At 48.2% G+C, this 26,665-nt stretch overlaps 1 protein-coding gene across 4 annotated transcripts; it reads left to right on the forward strand.

Annotated features, from left to right (window-relative positions):
- Positions 1-12,116: 12,116 nt before the first annotated feature.
- Positions 12,117-26,437, forward strand: Ldlrad1 (low density lipoprotein receptor class A domain containing 1). 4 transcript variants are annotated; one of them, XR_007107698.1, is made up of 7 exons: positions 12,117-12,208; positions 12,681-12,735; positions 15,447-15,572; positions 18,967-19,104; positions 21,917-22,045; positions 23,387-23,603; positions 25,456-26,437. XR_007107698.1 is itself a non-coding variant. In XM_047544646.1 (6 exons), exons 1-6 carry the CDS (start codon positions 12,188-12,190, stop codon positions 23,533-23,535), a joined length of 618 nt encoding a protein of 205 aa, XP_047400602.1. In that variant the 5' UTR covers positions 12,117-12,187; the 3' UTR covers positions 23,536-26,437. The 4 variants fall into 4 exon arrangements, 3 of the variants coding, with proteins under 3 accessions (XP_047400602.1, XP_047400613.1, XP_047400621.1); XM_047544646.1 differs by having other exon boundaries at positions 23,387-26,437; XM_047544657.1 differs by lacking the exons at positions 23,387-23,603; positions 25,456-26,437 and adding an exon at positions 21,303-21,414.
- Positions 26,438-26,665: the final 228 nt, after the last annotated feature.

Below are 26,665 nucleotides of genomic sequence, written 5' to 3' on the forward strand. Positions count from 1 at the left end.
CGGTAGAGTGCTTGCTTTGCAAGCACAACGCCCTGGGTTCGATCCCCAGTACCGCAAAAAAAAAAAAAAAAAAAAAAGAATAAGATAACAATATTTTCAGAGAAAATTTTTCATTTTGACACTAAGAGTTATACTCTTGTGATACAGAATTAGGTATAAATTTCACTTGACAAAAACTAATATTACCATTCCTCTACCTATAATAAAACAAATGTAAAAATAAGCATGCTATCAGATAACAATATGTCAGAATCTTAATATGATTCATTATACCTCAAAATATGGAAAAACTTTGTAAACCAGTACTTTCCTTAAACACAGAGTATGACTGACAGTTCCAGTGGTACCATTTGACTAAAGAGTGAATCATGCACTCACCCCACAACCTAGTCTTTAGATTTCTGAGTCAAAATATAGTTAAGCAACTTATCAAGTAGGACTTTAGTCACAAAATGCAGGCTTTGGTTTTTTAAATAGTTTGACTAGCTTTGGAAGATAGAGGACTGGAAAGTTTTGAACACATCCAGATGAAGAGGAGGGATTGCTAACTTGTCATTGTCAAGAAGACATTTCTTACTTTCATAAGAAAATAGGGAATAGCTTTGAGTTACTGTTTTTGTTTTTTTTTTTTTTTTAAAGCAGCCAAGTTGTCTCTCCCCTCCATAGTGTATAATTATATTTCTTAATCAGACATGGGTTTAATTGTAAAGCAAACTGAGGGAGAAAACATACAAAATGCTGCAGTCTTACAGAAGTCAGAGAACCCACTGTTAAGAAAGGCCTCCCTTACAAAAACAAAGCTATATAAAGAAATAGCTAAATAAGAAGGAACGACTATACAATTGTCCTATGTTCTCCCACCTCCTTCTTGAAAATGTTGGTCCAAGACTGGGAGTGTAGCTCAGTGGTAGAGTGATTGCCCAGTGTGCATGAGGCCCTGGGTTCAGTCCCCAACACAGCAGAAAGAAAAAAGTATCAATTTAAGTTTAATCAAACTATTTCTACTCTTGTTTGTTAGATATAATTTGTTGTATGTGGAAACACTTCTGATAATTATTAACCACTCAAGTATTTGTCTCCTTTTACTTCTAACGTGATTAAACCAGACTGAGAATCTCACCATTGTATATATCCACACAAAATTAATTAAGAAAAAATACCTATGAGTAGGGCTGGGGCTGTAGCTCGGTGGCAGAGTGCTTGCCTTACATGTGTGAGGCACTGGATTTGATCTTCAGCACCACATAAAAATAAAGACATGCTTTCCATCTATGACTTCAAAAAAAAAAAAAATACCTATGAGTAAATGGCAGAAGGATCAAAAGAGGGAAGGGGAAGGAGAGGTACTGGGTCCAAATTAGACCAAGATATAGTCCATGCTTTTATAATTATGACAAAATGGATTCTAGTGTCATGTATAACTAAAAAGAACCAATTAAAATTTTTTAAACCAAAAACAAACTGACATTTTCAAAATAGGCTTCACTTAAAAAATACCCCCCAATGTATATAGCATAAAAATGTTTCTGATCTTGAGAATCTCAACCAAAGCAATAAACTGAACCTCCAGGCCCCTTCTAAAATAACGACTTTGCCCTTCAACTGGTGTGACTTCATGTGGTTCCTTATGAGATAGGTATTGTCCTCTCTGCCAACCAGAAGCATCTTCTGAGAATCTTGTCTCTGGCCTAAGCAAATTCTCCAGTCCTTGAGTCTGGGTCCTGGTCTCTCATCTAAGAGACATCCTAATTCAGGTGATTATATAGAGTGATCTAGGCCCAGGTAGCACATCTTTTCACAGATCTTCCTGGGTACTCTTATGATACATTTTGGTAAACCAGAAATTACCAGATTATCAGGCCTATCAGTCTTATCTCGGATTCTTGCAGTACCTCATCAGGCAATCTGAGCTGCTGATAAGATCACGGAAACTTGCTTTGTTATTCTAGCCAAAAGTCAGCAACCTTTTCTTGCTTGTGAGGCTTTATCTTAGAGAAGTGAGTCACTTCTATCAGATTTTTTATTTTTTATTTTTTATTTTTTATTTTTTTGGTGGGGGGTACCAGGGATCGAACCCATGGGTGCTTAACCACTGAGTTACATCTCTAGTCCTTTTTACAGTTTGATTCAGGATCTCAGTTGCTTTGGGCCTTGCTAATTTGCTAAGGCTAGCCTTGAACTTGCCATCCTCCTGCCTCAGCCCCAGTCACCAAGATTACAGGCCTATGCCACCACACCCAATTAGGGTTTTTTAAATGTATAAAATAGCTCCATTTTAAGTTACATGAACTTGAGTATCTTAGGACCACACATTGGGGATAGTGATCTAGAGGTATCTGGTTACGCTTACCACCACACACCAAGGCAGTGATTTTGCCCAGACATTCTATTATAGATCCACAGTTTAACCATGCAACAACCAGTTGAGAGCTTAAGTGCCCGGCCCTGCTGTAGGTGAGAGGGCTACAGTAAAGCCTGGTGCCTGACCAGATTCTTGTAGTCTAAACAGGGAGGTATTATTATTAATATAAATCCCTAATTCCAGGAAGAAGAAAGCCACACTAAAACCTGGAGGGAGAGGGAGAGGGAAAGGGAAAGTCTGGTGAAATACAGGGAGCAGCGTCTTAGGCAATGGAACAATAGACTGAAGTATCCAGAGGCAGGTAGGTGGGGAACTGAATTGTAGACTTGAGATAACAGCATAAAAAAGCATAGCAATTGATAGGATAATCAAGGACCTCTTTAAACCTGGTCTTGATCCTGAACACAGTGGAGATCGTTGCAAGGTGTTCAGCAAGAGGCTCGCACCTATAATCCTAGCAATTTGGGACGCTGAGGCAGGATCCTAAGTTTGAGGTCAGCCTGGGCAACTTAATGAGACCCTATCTGAAAACAAACAATAAAAAGGGCTGGAGATGTAGCTCAGTGACTCGGTGGTAAAAAATTCCCCAGTATTGAAAAAAAGAAAAAAAAAAAAAAAAAAACTATGGAAGATAGACCAGAGGGACAAGTGTCTAGCAATCAACAATATATAAGCCTCATAGTTTTTTTTTTTCCTTAATGCCTACTAATCCTATTTTCATTTATTTTACTGATTCCTCAGCCCTTTTTATTGTTTGACACTAAGTTATTTCGGGCCTCACTAATTTGCTGAGGCTAACCTTGAATTTTCAATCCTCCTGCCTCAGACTCCTGAGTTGCTGGGATGGCAGGCGTGCACCACCGCACCAGCTATTTTACTGATACTTTAAAGCTCTTATCTATAAGCCTACCTTTCCCCCCACATTGTTGTTTGGATGGTAGGCCTAACCCTGGTCTCTGTGTCTTGGTCACAGTCAGTGCTGCTAAGCAAATTGGGAAGTTTGCTCTATGGGTCCTGCTTCTCAGCAGACTGCTTCTTATTGGGCTAAATTTTTCAATTACAATGCTAGTCAGTGTCCCGCCACCCTCCAAACCTGGGTTTGCCTGCCACCCTCTCTGAACTCAGTGTGCTCTTTAGCCCTTCCTTCCAGGTGTCCAGTTGCTAACCATGTCCTGTTGTCATGTTTGCGTATCATCAGCTTGAGTTACCTTTTTAATCTCTTTTCTTGACTACTTGTTCTAGAATCTGGGGCAATTTTATTAAAATGTCTTCAAAAGTTTGTAACAGAGTTGTGAAGGTATTTCTTTATTCATACAAAATAAAACTAAGGAGTAGTTCTAAAACTCACATAATTTCAAAGTGATTTTAAGTATGTGTAATGACTGTAATGCACCTGCCTGTGGTTTCTATTGACGGTGAAGTCACAGGGACCATTGATACTCCTGTGGATTGCTGTCTACATTCATAATTGAAGAAAAAGTTACCTTTCAGCTAGAAGTTGGTAAAAATAAAGGGTTTTTTTCCCCACCCAAGTTCACCAAACCCCTGGTTTAGAGGTTGTCTGATTTTACTTGGCCACTGTAAGAGTAAATTATTTTTGTTTGCTTGCTCAGTTCTAAATTATTTGGGTTTGTTTTCCTGCTTTTTTAATGTGCTTTTCATTCTTGTTTTTGCAAAGTTAGAACAGCAATAATTGAAGGCTTGGGTGGAATGAAATCAGCAATTGATTGGAAATGAAAGGTTCAACGAAAGCTCTTGATAATATTACCTGCTTAAGGTGCGTACCGTCATGCCATCATTATTGGAGCTTCAAATCTGTTAATTTCATAATATGTAAGTGTATAAATTTCAATAAAAATTGGATCATCTGCAATAAATGATATTACGATGCCGTCGTGAAAGTGCCTTAGATAATTCACGATGGGGTTTGTTGATCCCCCACTGATATCTGCCAAGCCCTCCACAGCAGTCTCACACCTCTACTGAAATGGAGCCTCATAACATCTCTCTAGGAAAAGATGGGGTTAATGTCTCCATTTGACAGTTGAGGAAACAATCTCAGCCAGGACTCCAGGACTGTGAGAGGCAGGAGGAAGGAGGAACAAATGCGGAGGCAGGGACCAGGCCTCTGACTGTGGTGCCAATTCAGCATTGTCCAGTGCTGGGCCCTGGGCTAAGAAGCAGTTGCAACCCTCAAGAACATTTCTGTAACTGGAAACAGACCAAGGCACCCAAAGAGAACCTCCTGCCCTCAGAGGGTCATGCTCCTCGTCCTAAGCCCAGCTCTGTAAGTACCCTCGCCCATGTTCTTCAGATAAGGAAACTGCCACTTGGAGAGACTGTGACTTGACACCCTAGATAGGTATTAACCTGGCAGCATCAAGGCGAATCCCCAGGTCTGTCCAACACAAGCTGGGATTGTCCCCACCAGTGCCCAGGGGTTTCTAGTGGCTATAACCAGGCTAGGAGGGAGCCAGAGCCAAAGGAATATAAGGGAAGATTAAAACCAAGGAGAGGAAGGAGGGTCAAAGAAAGCTTCCTAGAGTGGGATTTTTACATGGTTCGGGCAAGAAAGAAAGGTAGAGGGAGCTAGCAAAAGTCGTTCTCAGCAATTGACAAGTCAGACTGGGAGAGAGGTTTATAGCCCATGTAACAAATTATTCAAATTCAGTATAGAGAAATCCAAGGAGAGCCAGAGCTGCCCAGTTGCCTCAGTGACAGGGTCACTGAGGTCCTGATGGGGTTGCCATGTGAGGGGACTTTATGATCATCTACTGATGCTACACTGGCCTCTACTTCTGCATGTGTGAATGCTGATGACAACTACCTGGCCTACCTGGAGGTCAAACACAACTCCATGGCAGTCTTGAAGGAGTATTTCTACAACGTCTGTGCACTGGGCCTGGTGTTCAACTTGTTAGGTTTACCGTTGTGGATGATGGGTTCCTTGAGAGCAGTCCGATGAAGGTGCTCTCCAGCAGCTGCTGTGGTGTGGTTCCTGGTGTGAGGCAGGCAAGCCCTCCCTGGCCCCGGCCCCTCCTGGACTCTCCTGCTCACTTCCCCTTTCCAGGCCTGCAGCCCACCTCAGTGGCCCCCTCCCTCAGTTACCAGGAAGAAGGGACCCAGTTGGGTCTGGGTCACCAGGGAGGAGATTGTACCCCACTGCCTCTGGGCCCAGCTGGACAAGGTGGCACATGCATGCCATTGTCCTGTGGTATAATGAGTATGTATGGTGTAGCCCAAATAAACCTGTGGTTCCCCCATCCCCCCAAAAAAGGGAATCCATAAATCAATAAAAAGAAAACATTCATTTAATAATGGGCAACATATAAGAAAAAGAAACTCTCCAGGGAGGAAATCCAGAAGAGCAATGTATTTGTAAAAGTGTTGGCAGCGCAGGGTGGGGCCAGGGCTTTTCAAATTTATCATGCATTCGAATCTCCCGGGAATCTCGTATGATGCAGATTCTCGTTTTGAGATCCAGGAGGAGACCAGAGATTCTGCATCTGTAACCAGAATCCAAAGGATGGGATGTCACTGGTCCACAGGTCACACTTGTGAGCAGTGAGGTCGCAGGTAGGGATTGAGTGTGTTTGTTTCTTCAGCCAGTCAGCCCTGAATCCTGGCTTTGCCACTTTTCAGCTGTGAACCTTGGACAAGGAACTTTATTTCCTTCTGTCTCCATTTCCTCACTTGTAAAATGGAGATGATGATAGTTCGATGTCCTGTGACGGAGATATGTACAGGAAGCATGCAGGACAGCATGTGGCCAAAGCAAGTACTCAAAAATGTTAGCAAGCAGTGGCAGCGGTAGGAATAACAAAAGAAGTGAAAGTTAAACCACATGCCATTTCACACCTCTCAGACTGGCAAGTGTCAGGAAGTCTGACGACTGCCAGGGCTGATGAGCCTGGGGGGACAGGAACTCTCACCCGCGACTAATGGAGTGCAAATCGGTACTACCAATTTGACAGTTTGACATTATCTGGGAAAGTTGGAGATGCCCCTACAGTGTGCAATTCTGCATGTATTGTGTGGCTAAAGAGCAAGAAAGATAAATATGCTAGTGATTTTTACGTAATTTTTTTTTTTTTAATTTTGCCACAGGGCTGGAGTGCAGCTCAGTGATAAAGTGCTCTCTGGCCTAGCATGGGCGGGGCTCTGGGTTCCATCCCCAGTGCTGCAGAAAAATAATAAAAAGGAAAGGAAGAGCTGGGAGCAATGGCACACACCTGTAATCCCAGCGGCTCAGGAGGCTGAGGCAGGAGGCTCACAAGTTCAAAGCCAGCCTCAGCCACTTAGCGGGGCCCTAAGCAACTCATCAAGATCCTGTCTATAAATAAAATATTTAAAAGGGCTGGAGCTGTGGTTTAGTGGTTAAGCAAAACCCTTGGGTTCAATCCCCAGGACAAAAGAAAAAATTTCCACAAGGGCAGTACTACATATTTTATATTTTATGCATATGTACACATAGAGTGAAAGCATCCACAGTATATTGAGGAAGCAGACTCTGGAGAGAGAGGGAAAGGAACACAACTGGAAAAAATAGGCTTTTGATTTTGCCATACTTGATAGAAAAAAAATCTGAAGCAAAAAGGACTAAATGAGCATTGACTTGGTGGTGGACATGTGACCATTTATTACATGACTCCTCCTACCTTTATGTTTTCTCTTTTGTGAAACTTCTCTTTTGAAGGGCCAGGCTAGAGAAGGGGTGGAGAAGGTACTAGAGCAAGTGAAGAGAGTGAACTTGGTGTGGTGTTGGGTGGGGAGGGGAGGAAAGAAAGATCTCCCTGTTGGGGTACCACCTTGATTAAGGAACAAGTGGAAAAGAAGCTAAAGTTCAGAGAGGGTAAGTGACCTATCTCAGATCACACAGCTAGTGCTGGGGCCATTTGGACTATCAGCTCCAAAGCTTGTGCTCTTGGTAGATATTCTCTCAGTTTTGGCCCGGGAGCTCCAGACAAAGCCTAGCAGGGAGGAGGGGGAGCTGTCCCACATAACCCACGCCCTTCCTTCTCCTCAAGAGAACCATCCAATAACTGCAGTGAGAGCCCCTGGAACAAGGGGACGAGGGGACCAGTTGGGCCTAGCATCTGAGTGGTGCCCTTCAGGCGCAATTGCTGGGGCACTCAGGGCTGGCAGCCTGGGGGCTCTGCCCAGGTGAGGAAGAAGTCGATGCCAAAAGGATTTGAGACCGCCCTTGTGAAGGTCCTGTGGCCACCTGCTGCAGAGGCTGGAGCCCTGGTCGGGCCAGGAAACTGACCGCTGTATGGCCTTGGGCAAGTCCTTCCACACCCCACCTTAGTTCCCACTTCTGTAAAATGAGGCCATGGCACTCACCGAGCCCCAGCTTCCTTTGGCTCTGCCAACAGAGATCCTGGGTGCTTTGAGGGGACCTGGGGACCTGTGTCCATCCTCTCCGGCTTCTTCCTCTATCTTAAGCTGCTGCTGGAGCTCTCTCTCCTCGAGTGGTCATTCTTCCTGCTTTGAAATGAGACACCTGGGAGCAAGCCTGAGTGGAAAGAGGACCATAGATCCTGACACCGTGAGCTGCCACTGGTTTTCACAGCCACTAGGCTGGCGAAAATCAAAAGTCTGATGGTCCTATGTGTTGGCAGGGTTGTGGTGAACAGACTCACAACTCCTAGGAGAAAACAGAGGGTCAACATGCCAGCAGGTGGTCACCAGCGATGACCTTCTCATCGCTCAGGAAGGACTCCTGAAGCTCAGGAAATAATGCCAAGTGTTAATACATGGGATGGCATCAAATTAAAAAGCTGCACAGCCGAGAAAACAGTTAGAAATGTGAAGTGGGAACCTACAGAATGGGAGAAAATCTGTGCTGGCTGTTCTTTGGATGGAGGATTAATACCTAGACTATATAAAGAACTCAAAAAACCTAACACTGAAAAAAGAATCCAAATGACCCCATCAATAAATGGACGAATGAACTAAACAGACACCTCTCAAAAGGAGAAATACAAATAGCCAACAAATACATGAAAAAATGTTCAACATCATTAGCAATTAGGGAAATGCAAATCAAAACCACATTGAGATTTCATCTCACACGGGTCAGAATGGCAGTCATTAAGAATACAAATAATAGGACTGGGGAGATAGCTCAATTGGTAGCGTGCTTGCCTCATAAGCACAAGGCCCTGGGTTCAATCCCCAGCACCGCAGGGAAAAAATAAATAAAAAGAATACAAATAATAGCCGGTCAGTTGCAGTGGCACATGCCTGTAATCCCAGTGCCCAGGACCTGAGGCAAGATGATCATGAGTTCAAAGCCAGCCTCAGCAACTCAAGGCACTAAGCAACTCAGTGAGTCCCCTGTCTCTAAATAAAATGCAAAATAGGGCTTGGGAACTGGCTCAGTGGTTGAGTGCCCCTGAGTTCAATACCCTGGACCAAAAAAATAAAATAAAATACAAATTGATAAAGGATGTGAAGAAAAAAAAAGAATACTTTCACACTATTGGCGGGATTGTAAATTAGTACACCCACTATGGAAATCGGTATGGAGTTTTTCTCAAAAGACTAGGCATGGACCCACCAGGTGACCCAACTATACTATTCCTTGGTATTTATTCTAAAGAATTAAAGTCATCATACTATAGTGATACACGCATACCCATGTTTATAGCAGCACAATTCATAGTAGTCAAAATATGGAATCAGCCTAGGTGTCCATCAATGGATGACACCATTATATATATATATATATAAGCACAACGGAGTTTTAATCAGCCATTAAGGAAAAAGACATTATGTCATTTTCAGGACAATTGATGAAGCTGGAGAATACTATATAAAGTGAAATAAGCCAGACTCAGAAGGTCAGGGGCACATGTTTTCTCTCATATAGAGAAGCTAGAGAGGAAAAAGAAAAAGAAAGATGGGTAGGCAGGGATCTCAAGAAAATCAAAGGGAGACCAGTAGAGGAAAGGGACCAGGAGGTAGGAGGAGGGGAGGGAAGAAGTGCTGAGGAGGGGGTATTGGCCAAATTATATTGTTATATTGTGTGCATGTAGGAATGTGTAACAACAAATCCCACCATTATGTACAACTATAATACACCAATAAAAAATGTAAGAAAAAAACAAAAAGAAACTCTACACAAACGTGGGGATGTAAACCAACTCTGCAGGTCTACAGGCTTGCAGTCAAAGCTGGCCTGGGATCAAATCTCAGCTCTGGCACATGTGGTGTGGCTGTGGGCAAGTTAGTTTACCCCTCTGAACTTGTTTCCTCATCAGTCAAATGAGTAATATTATCTATCTCGTAGAGTTATTATGAGGGTCAAGTGAGGATGTGTGTAAGGTAGATGGTGTAGTGCCTAGAGCTTAATAGCTGCTCAATAAATAACAGCTACCACCCTACCATTCTTCCCCTGCCCTGGAGGGTCCGGGTTGTGAATCACAGGGGCTGTGACATCATGAAGTGCAGGGATTGAGGCACAAGGCCTCTCTGTCTTGCCAGGCCCCTGCTGCCCTTCCTTCATAGGTTTTCGGTGACAGCCTGAGGACAGTCAGAGGTGGCTCTCCTTGGACTGTAGCAGGAGCCCAAACAAAAGGGCATTTCACATCCCTGAAGAGTCTTCTTCAAAAGGAACACTAAAGAATCAAAGAAGGCCAGAGGTTGAAGAGCACGACCTAGTCATCCTGTATGATATCACTCTCCTCGCTCACACCCATGGCAGACATCACTAATGGATCACCAACCTGCCCTCAGAATCCTTCTGAACCCAAGTTTCACACATCCTGTACTAGTCAATTGCAGTTGACACACAAGATGAGATCTAGTCCATGTCTTTGGCATGTGCCCATCCCCCTCAGCCCTGTCCACCTCAGGGCATATCAGCCTGGCTTGCAGCTGCCAGCACTGGCCTTTCTTTGCCTACCGCAGGCCACCAGCAACTGTCAACCAATAGGCTGGCAGGGATGGGAACTAAAGCTCCAGTTCCCTCAGTCTCTGGTCGGGTATCTTGCAGGTGAGTCTTTTCCACCAGGGATCCTGAATGCCCCAGCAGGCTCAGTTCCACCACACAGTGGGACCTGCCTGGCCAACATGCCCTCAGCGAAGCCTTCCATCCTGTCCGGGTTCCCTCGCTCCCAGCCAGTGTTTCTTATTCCCAATTACATCTACTTCCCTCAGTTCTTGTCTTAGGGTCTGATTCTGTGAAACCCTAACTCAAACACCCCCTTCATCTCATCTATCCTTTTTTTTTATGGATGGAAGAGGGAGTGACTTTCCCAAGTCAAGTCAGCGGCAGGGACCTGATGAGAACCCCATTCTCTGGGTCTAGGATTTAGCTCTTCCCAGTGTCATTTCTTGCCTCTTGGGGGCTGTCCCTGGTCTGCCCATCCACCCCTACCCCCCAGGGATGCCACATTCTATTTCCCAATGTGAAAGAAATGACTGATCACAGGTTAGAAAACCCGTGGGCATCAGACACAGCTTGCAGGGGGACCCTGCCTGAAACCCCTGAACCTGTTTCAGAAGGTGGCACCTCTTTCCTCTTGGTGCAGGTCCTTAAACCCGTCCCTTAAACTTCTAGAGCCTTGGTGTCCTGAGCAATGAAGTAGGCAGCTGGGGAAAGGGCGCCATGCTGGGTGTATAGCAGGAGCGCCCTGATCTCCCCCCCTCAGGAAAAATAAAACACACATTGTCAGGTTTTAAAAGACAGTAATCCAAAACTATATTTGCTTTATAATTGTAGTGGCAAATGCATATTCTTTCAACTTATATTTCCTATTGAATCGAACAGAAGAATATCCATGAGAAAATGAGCCCTGCTTTCTAGCACTGGAATGGAATTCTGGATACTTCTGCCTGTAGGTATCTGGATACCCCGTGCAGCTGTTGCCTTGAGATGCTATGATGGGCTGACAGACCTGGTTCCATGAGAATGTTACAGGCCAGACTATAAAGGAAATGACTAAACAGACTCCATTTTGCTCTGAGACTCCATGTTATGTAGGAAATAAGCTTCTCCCATGGGAACACCCCGCCTCTGTGCCCATCATCAGTTACTTAGCGTGACATGTTTAACAATACAGAATGATAATTCCTATGTAAAGAAAAAGTGCTCTCTTTTGATTCCTATTGCTCCTAAACAATGTACCATGTGAATGGTGATTATGTGGATGTTAGTAACCATTCTTTAGTTTGTACCTAGGTAAGGGTCATTTTGACCCACTTCCCCCTCTGTTGATAATCTCATGATGCTAATGTGTAATTTCAAATCATAGCAACAGACACTTATGATTAATGTGATTTTTGGTATAAGAACCCTTACAACCCCTGTGGTCGGGGCTGTTCTCCCAAGAGCCATTTTTGGGGCATTGTGTGAGACAGTCAGCTGGCCGACTTAATAAAGACTCTCAAATTTGGACTTCTCAGTGGTGATTGGTCTGTTCCTAAGTTGCGTTCCATAACAATGCTACAGTCCCATCATTGATGTAGGAGGAAAAGTAGGTGCCGAAAAGTTTCTGAGTTTAGATCTCACCTCTCCACCCACTGTGTGACTTGGAGCCCAAGGGTGGTTTCTCCTCTCTGAATTGGGCTCTTCATCTGTGCAGTGAGGATTTCACCCTACAGGGCTGCTATCAGACTGCAGAGCAGGGAGAGGCCTGGCATGAGCATTGCCTTCCTGCTCAGTCCTCTGCCAGGGAGGGGACCACCCGTAGAGGAGGGTGCGGCCTGGGATGAGGCCTCCTACAGTCCCTCCTCCAGGTTGCCCCTGGTGACAAGACAGGGTACCTGCGTTGAGTTCACGGCACTCTGCCTCAGTTCCTGAAGTCTGGTGCTGGAGACATGAACAAGATCTTTGCCCAGGTAAGCGTTGCCCTGAGCTGGCTCCTGTCCTTGGGAGGGCAAACTCTGTTCTGAGGAGCGGGGAGGAAAGGGCTTCTTTAACACCCAGCCTCCCTGGGCCGCCCAGGTCAGTCAGAGCCCACCCTGCCACCTGGTAGGGGGTCCCAGCAGGTAAACCAGCCAGAGAGCTCAAGTGGCCAGCGCTGGGAGGGAGCCAGGAGCCAGGTGCACTGTGGGAGAGGGGCCCCTGGAAGAGCTGCCTGAGCGAGATGCAGGATGAATGTTTGCCGAGTGGACAGCAGAGGAAAAGGGATTCCGGGCAGCGGGCGCTGCCCTGGCCAAGGGGTGGAAATGTGAGGCAGCACCAAGGGTTTGGGGCACTCGGCAAGTTACAGCATGTCTCATCTGAGGCTCTCAGCCACCCATTCTGAAATCCCCCTGAGCCTGGGCACCGCCTCTCCTAGGGTCACCCTGGTTCTGTTCTCTTGGGTAGGGAGATGTCAACCTCAAGGCTGCTGCTGGAACCAGAGTCCTCCCTGGAGGGAAAGGTAAGGACCTGTGGGCCTGTGGGCCTCCTCCCTTGGGTGGGGATGCCTTGGAGCCCAGCAGCCCAATACAAAGGCACAGCGAGGGTCCAAGGCTTTCTCTGTCCTTCTGCTCCCTGTGTGGATGTCATCTGTTCCCAGCTTCCTGGTCAGACATGCTGACAGTCAGTTGCTTAATAGGACTGTTCAGCATCTCCATGCACAAGTATTTATGGAGCACCTACTGTGTGCTGTGTCCCTCACAGGCACTGTGCTGCTTACAGTGCCCCTGCGTAATGTTGGGAAAGGAGCCCCGAAGTCAAATCCCTGACTTGGTGAGTGACATGGGCAACTCTGTGTACCTCTAAGGGATAAAGCACCCCAGGATCCAACACTTATTTGGCACCTACCATGTGCCCCTGTCTCACTTTGCTACCAGGGCCATTCTCTTTGCCTCCATGAAACAAAGGGAAGACGCGCACGTGCTTATGGAGTGTCTCCCGTGTGCCCTGTGTTGACCCCCATTTGCTCCAGGATGAAACAGACCCAGAGAGGCAGACGACAGCAATAGCTCTAAAGGATCCGCCCTCCTATGGGCCTGCTTTGCACCATCTCTTTCGATCCTCAGCACAGCTGGTTGGGGCGGGGGTGATGTTAAGAGCACCAACAGCTGAGGCCAGGAGAGTCTGGGTAACCGGGTCACCATCACACGGCTGGGAGAGGCAGCGCTGAGACTTGAACTGAGGTCCCTCTGGTTGCAAAGTCCAGTGCCTTGCTGCTCCGTACTGGTGTCTGTTTATTGCCAAGTCCTAGCTCGTGGTGGGTGTAGCAGTGGGACCAGCGGCGTCCTTTCCTCCATCTGTCCGGGGAGGAAATGGCGCCTAGAGCCTTCCCAGCTTTGCAGTGCGGCATCTTCACCTGGGCGTCAGTTTCAGTCCGACTGGTTCAACATTAAGCCCCCAGCCCTCCCCCCGGGACCCCACCTTGCACATGGCCTGTGCTGCACAAATATTTGAGAAGTGGCTGCTTGGCTGAGCAGGACGCCTCTCCTCGCCCAGTTTGGTGCCGTCTCCTGGGTTACTTGCCCTGTGTTTACCTGCGACGACACGCAGCCATCCACCAGGACGGTGGGGATTATCGGCTTTAGATTTACACTGTGCCTCCAGTCCACCTACTGTTGTCTCCTCTCCCAGCACAGGGCACACACACATCCTGTCCTGCATGCCATCCTCCAGCTTCCGTGCCCTCTGCTGGAATACCCTCTGCACCTCCCTCGCCTCCCCTTGCCAGGGAGCTCCCCCGTGCTTCCGAAGCTGCTGCGCAGAGCTCACGCAGCACCTTGCCCACACTTTCCCAGCATCCTTTACACCTGACACTGTGAGCTGCCACTACCCAGGTACATCTCTAACTGGCAGGTGGCTCTGGACACATGAGTGGATTGAGTGGAAATGACCCAAAATGACCCAAATCGATGGCCTTCCCCAGTTCTCTGGGTGAGTGTATTCACAAAGTATTCACAAAACACCTACTATGTGCCTGCCTCAGAGATGGTCACAGGAATGAATCAACCTGCTCCTTCCTTTTTTTGGAGGTATTTGTGTCCTGGACAGGACAGAGCCCAGGCTCATTCCTGTGTCCATGCTTCACCTTCTAATGCAACTATAAGATTTTGAGGGACCAAAGACCAGAGCCACAATTACTCTTGTGTCCTCTATAGAGCCAGAAGGTCCTCAATTAAGATTTCTTTCATTGTTTTGCAAGCAAGAGAGAATAAAGGAGCAAAGTGTAGACCTATGAGCACAGGATGTCTGCTCTCACTGCTGTTCACATGATAGATGCTCAATAAACACTAAGAATAGCTCACACCTAGCACCGACTATGTGCAAATGCTGTCCTGCTACACTAACTTAACAAACTGACACATATGATGGTCCCCATTTTCCAAATGAGGAAATTGAGGCACAAAAATATTAAGTGACTTAATGTTGCTCAGCTAGGAAGTGGTGGAGCCGGGACTCCAGCGTACTGACAGGCTTCAGGATAGACAATCGATTGGAATCCTTGGCATTCGACAGCTGTGGACTCACATCTTAGCTTTTCATGGGGTTACCTGGACCTTTGCTTCTCTATACCTTAGTTTCCTCATCTATCAAAATAAAGGGCAGTTCTACTGGGCGTGGTGGCGCACGCCTGTAAATCCCAGCAGCTCCAGTGGCTGACACAGGAGGATCACAAGTTCAAGGCAAGCCTCAGCAATTAGCGAGGCCTTAAGCAACTTAGTGAGACCCTGTCTCAAAATAAAAAATCAAAAAGGGGTGCTGTAGCTCAGGAGTTAAGTGTCCCTGAGTTCAATCTCTGGTACCCAAAAATAAATAACGGGTGGTTTTGAAAAACAGAAATAATGACTGTGAAGGGCCTCAGGTCGTTTCACCCCCACGGTGGGAACTGGATACAAGGTTTCCATCTCTCCCTGCATCCTGAGGAGGCCGCCTGGGAGCATAGGAGGGTGAGGACTGTGGAGGATGAGGACTGGAGCAGAGGCCAGCCAGGGACAGCACTTGGGTTTGCAGGGAGAAGCCAGAGCCCCTTGGAGGACTCAGGAGCCCTCTTTCCAGGAAGTTCTCCTGCCCTGGCCTTCCCTGTGGGGTGCTGGCAAGGGCCAGAGCAGTAGAGGGGACCCTGGGCCCAGTGCTGGTCATTGGCTGCAGCATCAACATATGTCCCAACCCTCACAGCAAACTGCAGCCCCTGCTGCTCCCGACGCGGGGCCTGCCTCTCGCTCTTTCTGCTGCTCCTGCTGGCGACACTTGCGGCCCTCATCACCCTGGTCGTCATCTTTGGACTGCCTCCACGCACATCAGGTGGGGTGGTCAAGAGTGGGTGGGTCAGCCCTGCCGGGGGGCATGGGATCCCAGCCCTGCCTAGCTTCTGCAAGTGCCTTTTGACTAATTCCTTGGGAGGCAGACACAGACACACACCGTACACGTCTCTGAGCCTCCGTTTGCACATCTAATGACATGGGTGATTGGGAAGACCCAGCTCAGATGGCATCTCCTCCCGGAAACCTGCCCTGACTCCGAGGCTGGGTTAGTTGCCTCATCTCAGCCCACAGCCTCCACACTTCTCTTCCCCTATCCTGGTCACCCTGGGTGGCACTGTCCATCTGTATGTCTGTCTCTACCATAGAGGACAGGGACGTATCCAATACATCTCTGCAGCCAGCCTCAGTGAAGAGCAGCCCAACATAGTCCAGGCCTTCGTGGAGCTGTTTGGGGAGCACTGGTCCAGTGAACACACTAGGGCAGGGTTAGTGGAGGCGTGGGGAGTCTGGAACAGGGACTCTGGCCTTATCTGGGAGTCAGGGTGGGTGCCTTGAAAGGGAACCCAGATGAGAAGAGAAAATGGAGATTGGTTAGTAGAGTGTCAGGAAGAGCATCCAAGGCAGAGGGAACAGTATGTGCAGGGTCCCTTGGGTGGGAGGAAGGATGAAGAGGAGGGACTGCAAGAAGAGCAAGGGACACGAAGAGTGGAGCACTGAATGGACCCCGTGGGAAGGGGACTGAGCCAGGGAGGATGTTCGCAGCCCTACCTTTCTTTTTTTTTTTTTTTTTTTTTCTTTTTTTTTTATTGTAAACAAATGGGATACATGTTGTTTCTCTGTACGTGGCATAAAGGCATAGCATTTGTGTAATCATAAATTTACATAGGGTGATGTTGTTTGATTCATTCTGTTATTTTTTCCCTTCCCCCCCACCCCTCCCACTCCTCTTTTCCCTCTATACAGTCCTTCCTTCCTCCATTCTTGCCCCCCTCCCTAACCCTAACTCTAACCCTAACACTAACCCCTCCCACCCCCCGTTATGTGTCATCATCCACTTATTAGTGATATCATTCGTCCATTGGTTTTTTGAGATTGGCTAATCTCACTTAGCATGATATTCTCCAGTTTCATCCATTTGCCTGCAAATGCCATAATTTTATCATTCTTTATGGCTGAGTAATATTCCATTGTATATATATGCCACAGTTTCTTTATCCATTCATCAATTGAAGGACATCTAGGTTGGTTCCACAATCTGGCTATTGTGAACTGAGCAGCTATGAACATTGATGTGGCTGTATCTCTGTAATATGCTGTTTTTAAGTCCTTTGGGTATAGGCCAAGGAGTGGGATAGCTGGGTCAAATGGTGGTTCCATTCCAAGTTTTCTAAGGAGTCTCCACACTGCTTTCCAGAGTGGCTGCACTAATTTGCAGCCCCACCAGCAATGTATGAGTGTACCTTTCTCCCCACATCCTCGCCAACACCTGTTGTTGCTTGTATTCTTGATAATCGCCATTCTAATTGGGGTGAGATGGAATCTTAGGGTGGTTTTGATTTGCATTTCTCTTATTACTAGAGATGTTGAACATTTTTCCATATGTTTGTTGATTGCTTGTAGATCTTCTTCTGTGAAGTGTCTATTCATTTCCTTAGACCATTTGTCGATTGGATTATTTGCATTCTTGGTGTAGAGTTTTTTGAGTTCTTTATAGATTCTGGAGATTAGCGCTCTATCTGAAGTATGATTGGCAAAGATTTTCTCCCACTCTGTAGGCTCTTTCTTCGCATTGCTGATAGTTTCCTTTGCTGAGAGAAAGCTTTTTAGTTTGAATCTATCCCAGTTATTAATTCTTGCTTTTATTTCTTGTGCTATGGGAGTCCTGTTGAGGAAGTCTTGTCCTAAGCCGACATGTTGAAGCTCTGGACCTACTTTTTCTTCTATAAGATGCAAGGTCTCTGGTCTGATTCCGAGATCCTTAATCCATTTTGAGTTTAGTTTCGTGCATGGTGAGAGATATGGGTTTAGTTTCATTCTGTTGCATATGGATTTCCAATTCTCCCAGCACCATTTGTTGAAGAGGCTATCTTTTCTCCATTGCATATTTTTGGACCCTTTGTCTAGTATGAGAAAATTGTATTTATTTGGGTTTGTGTCCGTGTCCTCTATTCTGTACCATTGATCCACCTTTCTATTTTGTACCAATACCATGCCGTTTTTGTTACTATTGCTTTGTAGTAGAGTTGAGCAGCCCTACCTTTCTAAGAGATGGCTCTACAGCCAGGCAGGGCTGGTATAAGGGACGAGATGGGGTCAGGGAAAAATTCACAGTCCTCTATGTGCCTGCGCAGGAACAGGGCTACTGGGCTTAGCTGGGAATACGCAGGGAGTCGCAGTCACATACCTGTATGCACATGTGTGTCTGTGAGTGTTTGTGTGCCAGTGTTTGCAGGCGTGAGTGTGTGTGTCAGTGTGGGTGTGTCCAAGTGTGCATGTTTGTGTGGGGGGGGCCTGTGCATGTAGGTGCAGATGTCTGTGTGTGAGCATGTGTGTGCCAATGTGGGCGTCTGTGTGCGTGTCTGCAGACAGTGTGAGGGTCCCCAAGCATTGGCCTCCTCATGCTAGCCCAGGGTGCCAGGAGCAGAGACGTGGCTCACACGCACACACACACAAACCTGCTGCCACCCCCAGGCAGCGCGCACACACATGTGCACAGCCTGGGGCCAGGTGACTGCCCATCTCATCTGCCAGTTTCTTTCCTTTAATTCCTAGGCAGCAACCCGAGGGGTGGCATGTGGGAGTCTCTTCTCCCTGAGGTGGGCAGATGATGACATTTCCACAGGGATGCTTGGGGAACAGTGGGATAAAAATGTGAACGTTTTCTGTGGACTGTGAAGTTGTACCTGGATGTGAGGGATTGAGACCCATGGTCCCCCAGACAGCCCGAAGACCTTGCTTCTGACAAGCTAACCTGCTACCAGGAGATCCCACTGAAAGGGGTTTGCTGAGGGGGCACTGTCCTCAGAGCCTCCTCGGAGGGTGCAGATAAGGGCCGGGGCCACAGCAGTTTCCACGCATTCTGTGCTCTGTGTGGGTCCACAGAGAAGCCTTTACTGCACCCACACGGGTCCTGGGGTGTGGGCTATGATTTCCATTTTGCAGGACTTAGCCTTCCTCTGGGAAGCCCTCCCTGGGCCCAGCCCTCCGGAGGCTCAGAGAGGTCAGGTCATCTGCTTGAGGTTGCCCAGCTGGCAGGAGCTGGCAGGAGGCGGCACTGGGACTTAAACCCATCCCAACCCTGAGTCCGGGGCCACCCCCACTGCCCCAGCCGCTCCGGGTGGAGCTCAGGTGGGGCTCAGTGCCCAACCCTGCTCGCCCAGGTGCTGCCCTGTGGCACCACCCTGACTCTCTGGGGCCTCCCCCTGCCCACGCAGGGGCCCAGGCCTGTGTGACACTGACCAATAGGACAGGCTTCTTGTGCCACGACCAGAGGAGCTGCATCCCGGCCAGCAGGGTGTGTGATGGCCTTCGCACCTGTCCCCATGGCGACGATGAGGATGAGAGCTTGTGCCGTGAGTGCCCCTTGGTCATGCCCTGCCCAGATCAGCCCTCCCAGGGGTGGCCCCCGCCTCATCTCTCCCTGCAGCTCCACTGAAGCCTGACCATCCCTGAGCGTGTCAGGACCCACGCCTTGGATGATACTGTGCCTGTGGCCAGGAACACCTGCCTCCACCCCTGTCCCAGTCAGCTACACACATACACCTTCACGGTGCACCTCCACTCCCAGAGGACCTGTATTCATCCATAAGGCAGAATTCAAGTGCTACTTCCTCCAGGAAGCCTCCCCTGATTCCCACTCTAGGTTGAAGATCCCCCTTTGGGTTCCTACAAATCCTGGGCCTCCCTGTGAGCCAGTCCTAGTCAGAGTGGTATGTCTGCAACTGCATCAGACTGTGAACTCCTCCGGGGCAGTTCTGGTCTGCTTGATCTGGGGACCCTCTGATACAGTTGGGTATCTGGAATGATGCCCAATGACCCAGTGAATGGATAGATGAGAAGACCTGGGGCCACACCATGGAGACCTGACAGATCTCAGGAGAAAGGAGAAGCATGAAATCAGTACCTGACCCCTTGCTTTTCTCTCCCCATGACTTGCTTTCTTTCTCCTCCTGGCTTTCCACTCTCTCTAGCGCGCACCCTTTCTTTTTCCCTTTCTTTTTCTCTCATTTTCTCTCTTACCCTGCAGGGAGACACTCTGTTTGCTTAATAAACTCCCTTATGTGATTTCCTGTGTCCAGCATGGTTTTTGTGGGATCCCTTACATTGGTGCCATGACTTGGATGGGCTCTTCCACTGTCTTTTAAGCAAGTGGAACTCCATCTGACACTCCAGTAACCCCCGAACACAGCCTCGCCTTCCATTTTGCTGGGATGCTCTGCTCTGCATCCATCATAGGATTTCAGATTGGTATACAAGCCTTTAAAGCAGAAAATTTATCAAGCTGCTATTCTCCAAATTAACCTTGTCTGTACCTGTCATCAATAGGAAGCACCCATCCCAGATGCCTTTACAACCTGCTCTTCCCCAACCGGACTTCTACCATGGACCCCTCGATTAACCCGATTTCTAAAAAGGGAACTCCAAACTGCTTGCCCCACGCTGCCCCCTTCCAGCTCGAAGAAGCCAGATTGGTCATTGCCCCCTTTCCCTAAAGCAGTAAAGGAGTTAAGCCAGAATTGGGAACAGGCAGTTAGTGTAGAAATCGGGCATCAGTTAAATCGAGGAAATGAAGTCCATGAAAGCCATCTGCCTCTGGAAGTCTGGAAGATGAACACTTGCCCCTGGGAGAATGGACTTTTTACATCTCACTTGCAAAACCAGCCCTAGTCACTTAGACAGGAAGGAGAGAGAAGGCGGGAAAGAACTGGAGAGCAAAAGATTTTCTTATAAAAACAGAAACGGGGGAATGTAATACAAAGCCGCTCCCCTGCCTTTCCGTTGCATCACGACCTAGCTTGTCAATCTGAAAGCTGCTCTCCCCACCTTTTCCGCTGCAGCCGTTTTCCCCGCCTCCCAAATACTGTCAGTCTGTGAACATCCTAACTAGCTATTGGTTCATCAGTCAGCTTGCAAGTATCCTTCTCCACTATTGGTCCCCTGTTAGCCCGGCGGGATTCTTAAAGATAGCTTCACCGCCATCTTTTCTCCCTTGCTTTTCTCTCCCCCTGACTTGCTTTCTTTCTCCTCCTCGTTTTTCCACTCTCTCTAGCGCATGCCCTTTCTCTCTCCCTTTCTTTTCCTCTTATTTTCTCTCTTACCCTGCAGGGAGACACTCTGTTTGCTTAATAAACTCCCTTATGTGGAAAAAAAAAAAAAAAAAAAAAAAAAGAAATCAGTACCTGAACCCACAGCGGGGAAAGAGCCTGATGAGTCGGGGAGCAGAGCTGAGCAGGGAGGGACACGGCATGGCACACAAACCCTCAAGAGTCTCTAGTTTGTGCCCCAGCTCCTATCGTCCCCTCCACAGGAAGCCCCAACAGACCACCAGCCTCCTTGCATACTCCTGGGATGGGAGCCTTGGCCCACTCCTCAACCTCTGCCTGACAGACCACCTTTCAATCCTTCTCTGTGATGGTGGTTCTGCATGGATTTGGGGATTCGTCTCTGGCCCCCTTCGTTAGGTCACACCCTGAATTCCAGTCACAGTCACTACATTGTACCAGTGTACCACAGAACACATACCAACTTCCCACGTCCTCTCCCTGGTCAGGCCCCAGAAACTTCCATCACACTTCTGCCTGGATCTGGCCAGTCCAAGGAACAAAGACTTGTCTCTTCTCCAGTCTGGATCTTTTCTCTCCAGTGATGTGGCCCAAGTTCGTGTGAGTTTTGGATAGTCCTGTCACACGGCTGCCTAACACAGAGCCCACTGAGAAAGGGGTCCCTTTCATGAGGCATGTAAGCCACACCCACTTAGCTCTGAGACCCAAGTGCAAGAATCACACCTGTTACATTCCAGTTGGAGGAGGCTTTCTGGAGGTGGAGGAGTTTGAACCTGGACTTGAAGGCAGAATGATTTTGAATTGGTGTCAAGGAGACTCTTCTGGAAGGAGGAATAGTGCAAGCAATGTGTGGTGGAAAGACAGAACTGGGCCAGGGATGAGGAAGGGTGAGGCAGCTCTGCTGGGTGCAGAGACAAATAAGTAATCCCCTCCGGTAAACTTGACCTCCTCTCCCATGAGACCTATGCCCTTCCTAGAATGAGCAGGAGGTGACCCTGAGTTTGGCAGCTGCCAGGGTGGCCAGGATAATCCACCTCCAGATGGCCCTGAGGTAGCTTTGGCCAGGTGTGAACTTCTTTCCGCTTCATCTGCCCCTCTGCAGAAGATGTCCCCCAGAGCCTCCCCAGCTTCCTCCTGGCCCACTGTGGAGACCGGGCCTCCTGGATCTACTCAGACCAAAAATGTGATGGGATCAACAATTGTGGCGACTGCTCGGACGAACTGAGCCCAGGTGGGGGTCTGGCACAGGAGGGACTGGGGCAGGTGGCAGGCAGTAGCCAGGGGTCAGAGGTTGACCAGGGAATCTCCGGGGATCCATCCTACGTGCCTTCCCTGCATCCCAGGAAGAAGTTTTCTATTCCTGCTTGAATACGTCAGAGTGGGGTGTTCACTACTCAAGGCCTTCTGGAGGTTCTTTCTCCTGTGGTGGTCAGCTTACCTTTGAGGGCACAGCTGAGGACACTGTGGCCCAGAGGCTGTCATGTAAGGAGACATGCATGTCCCAACTGGGATTTGAACCTGGGTTTTCCCATAAGGAAATGCAGGGCAGGAATAGCTGGACCCAACTTGTATGTACGTAAGCTGAAGCTCCAAGAGGAGAAGGGACAGTGAGTGACAGGAAGGGAGCTTGGGTGAATACCCAAGTCTCCTGACTCCCTGTCTGGAGTTTTCTTTAAATCAGAGTTTCTTTAAGTCAGAGTTTTCTTTAAATCCTTTCCCCAGTGTGCAATCAACAGACATGCCCAGAGCACTGTTGCGCCTGGGCCTGGTACAAGATTCCAGTGGGGGACAGTCATGGGTCAGACAAACACACCCCCAGGACTCATGACAAAAGGAAATTCTGGACCCCGAAAGAGGTGAAGGAGGCTTCTTAGCAGAGGTGACATTCTAGCCAGTCTTAGAGAGTAGACAGGGTTTTAACAACTGGGCATGATGGTGCACATCTATAATCCCAGTCTCTCTGGAGGCTGAGGCAGGAGGATCACAAGTTTGAGGCCACCCTGGGCAACTTAGTGAGACTCTGTCTCAAAATAAAATAAAAGGTACTGGAGATGTAGCTCAGTGGTAGAGTCCTTGTCTAGCATGAATAAGGCCCTGGGTTCTCTACCCTACACTGAAAGAAAGAGAGAAAGACAAACAGAATAGACAGGGTTTCAAAGACAGGATTTCTACAGGCAGGGTCTGATGTAAAGGCCAGGATACAGGGCAAGGGAAAGAAGTCTGTGAGGCACCATCAGGGGCTCTTCAGGGGTTGGTGTGGCTGGAATTAGGATAAGGCAGAGAGTAAGAGCAGGTGATGGGGGAGGGAATAGGCACCCATTCATATTTGACCACTGCTCTCTTCCTTCACTTAAAAACAACATTGAGTAGATGAAAAAACTGAGACTTGGACAGGGTGAGTAATGGAGTCTCAACTCTCTCTGCTGCAGGGAAACCAGGAATACAGTCAGCCCATGTCAGATGGGGTGGGATTATAGGGAGCTAGGGCAGGTTTCAGAGCTAGGGAGTGCCCTGGGGTCTGGGACATTCCAGGACACCACAGTCATGCCTCTGCCGGCTCTTGTCTCCTCAGTGACTGCATGCCCACCCTGTGACCCTGGGTGGTGGCACTGCTCTCCAACTGTCTTCCAATACTGTAGCTGTATCCCAAGGACTCTCTGCCAGGACCACGTGCAGCACTGCTCTGACTGGTCTGATGAGTACTCCTGTCCTGGACCCTGAGAAGGCCTTCTGGACCAGTGTCAGAGGCTAGCTGGAATGGCACTGATGACTCTTCACAGGAACATCAGGTCCTGGACCTGAGTCTTCAGAATCATCTAGCAGGATATACACACTGCATCTCAATAGGAATCGCCTCTTCTGCTTTCCAGTTGCTCAGTCACTGCTTGAATGCCCCCAATGACAGGCAGCTCACTATCATGTTGTCAGTTCCTAACAGAGAAGAATTTGCCTTCATGATTTTAGGCCCGTCTCTGGGACCACACAGAGGAAATATGCTCCTCTGCTCCATGCCAGTCTTGCCAATCCCAATCTTGTCCCCTCTTAGAAGAAATGTTTGAGACTTAAGTGCCAAGCCGAGGAATTTAGCCCTGATGGGGGCACTTAAGTAAAGTATATACCACTTACTGCCCATTTGGTATCTAAGGCAGATTTTGCTGGGTTTGGAGGTCACTTTAGCATTTTTCCCAACCCAGTTACCCTAGCTTGCCCTGTGGAATTTGCACACCATAGAGTGTATTTGTCATCCTTTCAGTGGGAAGCAGCCCAGGGGCTGGAGAACGGAAGATCAGGAGAAGGGGCAGCTAGATGAGTCCCTTATCATTCTCTGTCCATCCCACCCTCTGCCCTGGGACAGGGAACAGTCAACCTTCTGCTCTGGCACCATTGGCTGGGTTTCTTTCCAACTGCAGCCCAAGTAGGGGCTGTGGACATCCTTAGTTCAGATGGGGGAGGCATGGAACTGACCTTGGGGTCCAGGAGGGTTTCCCAAGGGTGGAGTGGAGGAAAAGGACATTCCTGAGTTGGTCCGTGTCAACTGAGACATGATCCGGGTACGGCTCAGTCAGGGAATGTCCAACCAGCCAGAGTGACCCAAGCATAGGATGGGGAGGAGAGCAGGAGAGGGGAGTGGGGAATGGAGCATGGTGGGCACAGTGTGTCCCACTTCACCCCAAGGCCAGTGAGGTGTCACTGGGGTGACGAAGCAGGGAAACTGGACTGCTTTTAGAGGACTTAAGATCTCTCACTTGTTGAAGGGCCTGTTACTGGTGGGAGCCAGAACCAGATACGTGGACTCCAAACCCCAGGTGCTTGCCTTGACGGCCACTATTCTGTGCTGTCTCTGGAGGCCTGGGAAAGCTTGCCAACAGAGGTGATGACTGAGCAGGGCCTTGACCTTGAAGAGGACTGAGCCAGGAGGGAAGCAGGAAACAGAGCGCAGGGGGATTCAGGGCAGGAATGGGATGCTGGGACTGGGCAGGGGCAGGCAGTCAAGCTCAGGGAGGGCACCAGGAACTGAAGGAGCAAGAAGTGTTCCCTGTACCCAGAGTGCATGGGCTGCAGAGGGGGACCTTGTCTGAGGGGGCGGCAGGGTACTGGCAGGTTTTCAGCAGGAAGAACACATTCATTTCTTCCTTCTGAAGAGTGGTTGTGACGAAGGCTCAGGAAAGGTGACCGAACACCAGGCTAGTACATTGTCTGCCGAGAGGGCAAAGTGAGATCCAGAATGCAAATGCCGTGGGGAAACAGAAGAAGGGTTGCCAAGCACTGTGCTGGGGGCTCTTGTGATATTAGCTGCAGTTTGTAGTGAGCGCTTAGTCCAGGCTTGGCACGGCTGCAAACCTTATCGCTGGAGTATCATTTCCTCCAATCCTCAGTGACCTGGTTTATTACTCACACCTTCCAGAGGCACAGAGAGATGAAGTTGCTTGCTTACCACCACACAGCTCTGAGGATAGAGCCAGGAGCTAAACTCCAATAGGCCCAAATTCAGAGTCCGTCACAGCCCTCCTGATGTCTCACTCTTAGCTAGGTCTTCCTAGTGAGGAAAGGGGAGCCAGGGAGCCACAGTCTGTAAACAGGAAGCGGCTGAGGTTGGCAGAACCTGCGTTTATTTCTTTGTTTATTGGTTCTTCCTTTCAGGAGGGAACAGGTGCCATAGCAATCTCCCAAACAGCACTGCTTAAGCAGGCCCCCAGAGGCAGCGACCAAGGGCAGCCTGGCAGCCTCCCCAGCCCATGTCGGCAGAGCAGCCTGGAGCAAGAACCCAGCAGCCCGCGTCAATATTTGTCCTCTCCCAGTTTCCCTGGCCCCAGCAACAAGATCAGGACTTTAAGTACAACAGGTTCTTTGCTGTGCAAACACGCGGGGATAGATTAATGGAATTTAAAGTGGCTCAGGCTTGGCCCCAGGGTTTGGATTGGAAATCTGGTCTGGTTTAACTGTCTGCTGTCACTGTTTGCCGGGGGCTCTCCTTTCATCCTTAGGCTCACAGAACCACAGACATTAGAGCTGGCAGGCACCTCAGAGGCCAGACAGGCTTTTGACAAAAGAGAAAACTGCTTCCCAGAGGGGAAAGGGACCAATCCAAAGCTGCACTGCTTAGTGGCTATTGCAGGGAATTTTGAGGGCCACTCACAATTCCAAGACCAGGTAGAAGCAATTTCTCTGAGTCCTAAAAAGGCACACACACACACACACACACACACACACACACACATTCACACAGTAGTCCCAGTTTGTCTGTGGGGATACCTTCCAAAACCCTTAGTGGATGGGCAGATAGCATCAAACCTATATATACTATGCTGTTTTCTATACATACATAGAAAAGTTCGATTTCTAAATTAGGCACAATAGGAGACCAACAACAACTACTAATAAAATAGCAATATACTGTAATATAATTTCCAGCAACACTTCTCTTGTGCTTTGGGGCACTATTAAGCAAAATAAGGGTTACTTGAATACTAGCACTGCAATACCTCAACAGTCAAGGGCTATTAATTTCTAACAGGAGGGTAGTGTACACAGTGTGGATATGCTAGGGTGCCTTTTTTCTCTGATTACTTTTCAGATTTTCTTTATCATTGCTTTTGAACAAATAGATTATGATCTGTGCCTTAGTGTGGTTTTCTTCGTGTTTCTTGTGCTTAGGAGGCATTGGGCTTCTTGGTCCAGTCTACAAAAATTTTAACCACTATTTCTTTAAGTATTTTCTCTGTCCCTCTTCCTCTTCTCTCCTTCTAATCACTACTTACACACATATTGGGCAGCGTATGTCCCACAGTCCACTAATATTCTGCTCATGGTCTAAAAGTTCTTTTTCCTGTCAGCATTTGTTTTGGATAGT

Source organism: Sciurus carolinensis, chromosome 1 (genome assembly GCF_902686445.1).
Source record: "Sciurus carolinensis chromosome 1, mSciCar1.2, whole genome shotgun sequence".
NCBI lineage: Eukaryota > Metazoa > Chordata > Mammalia > Rodentia > Sciuridae > Sciurus > Sciurus carolinensis.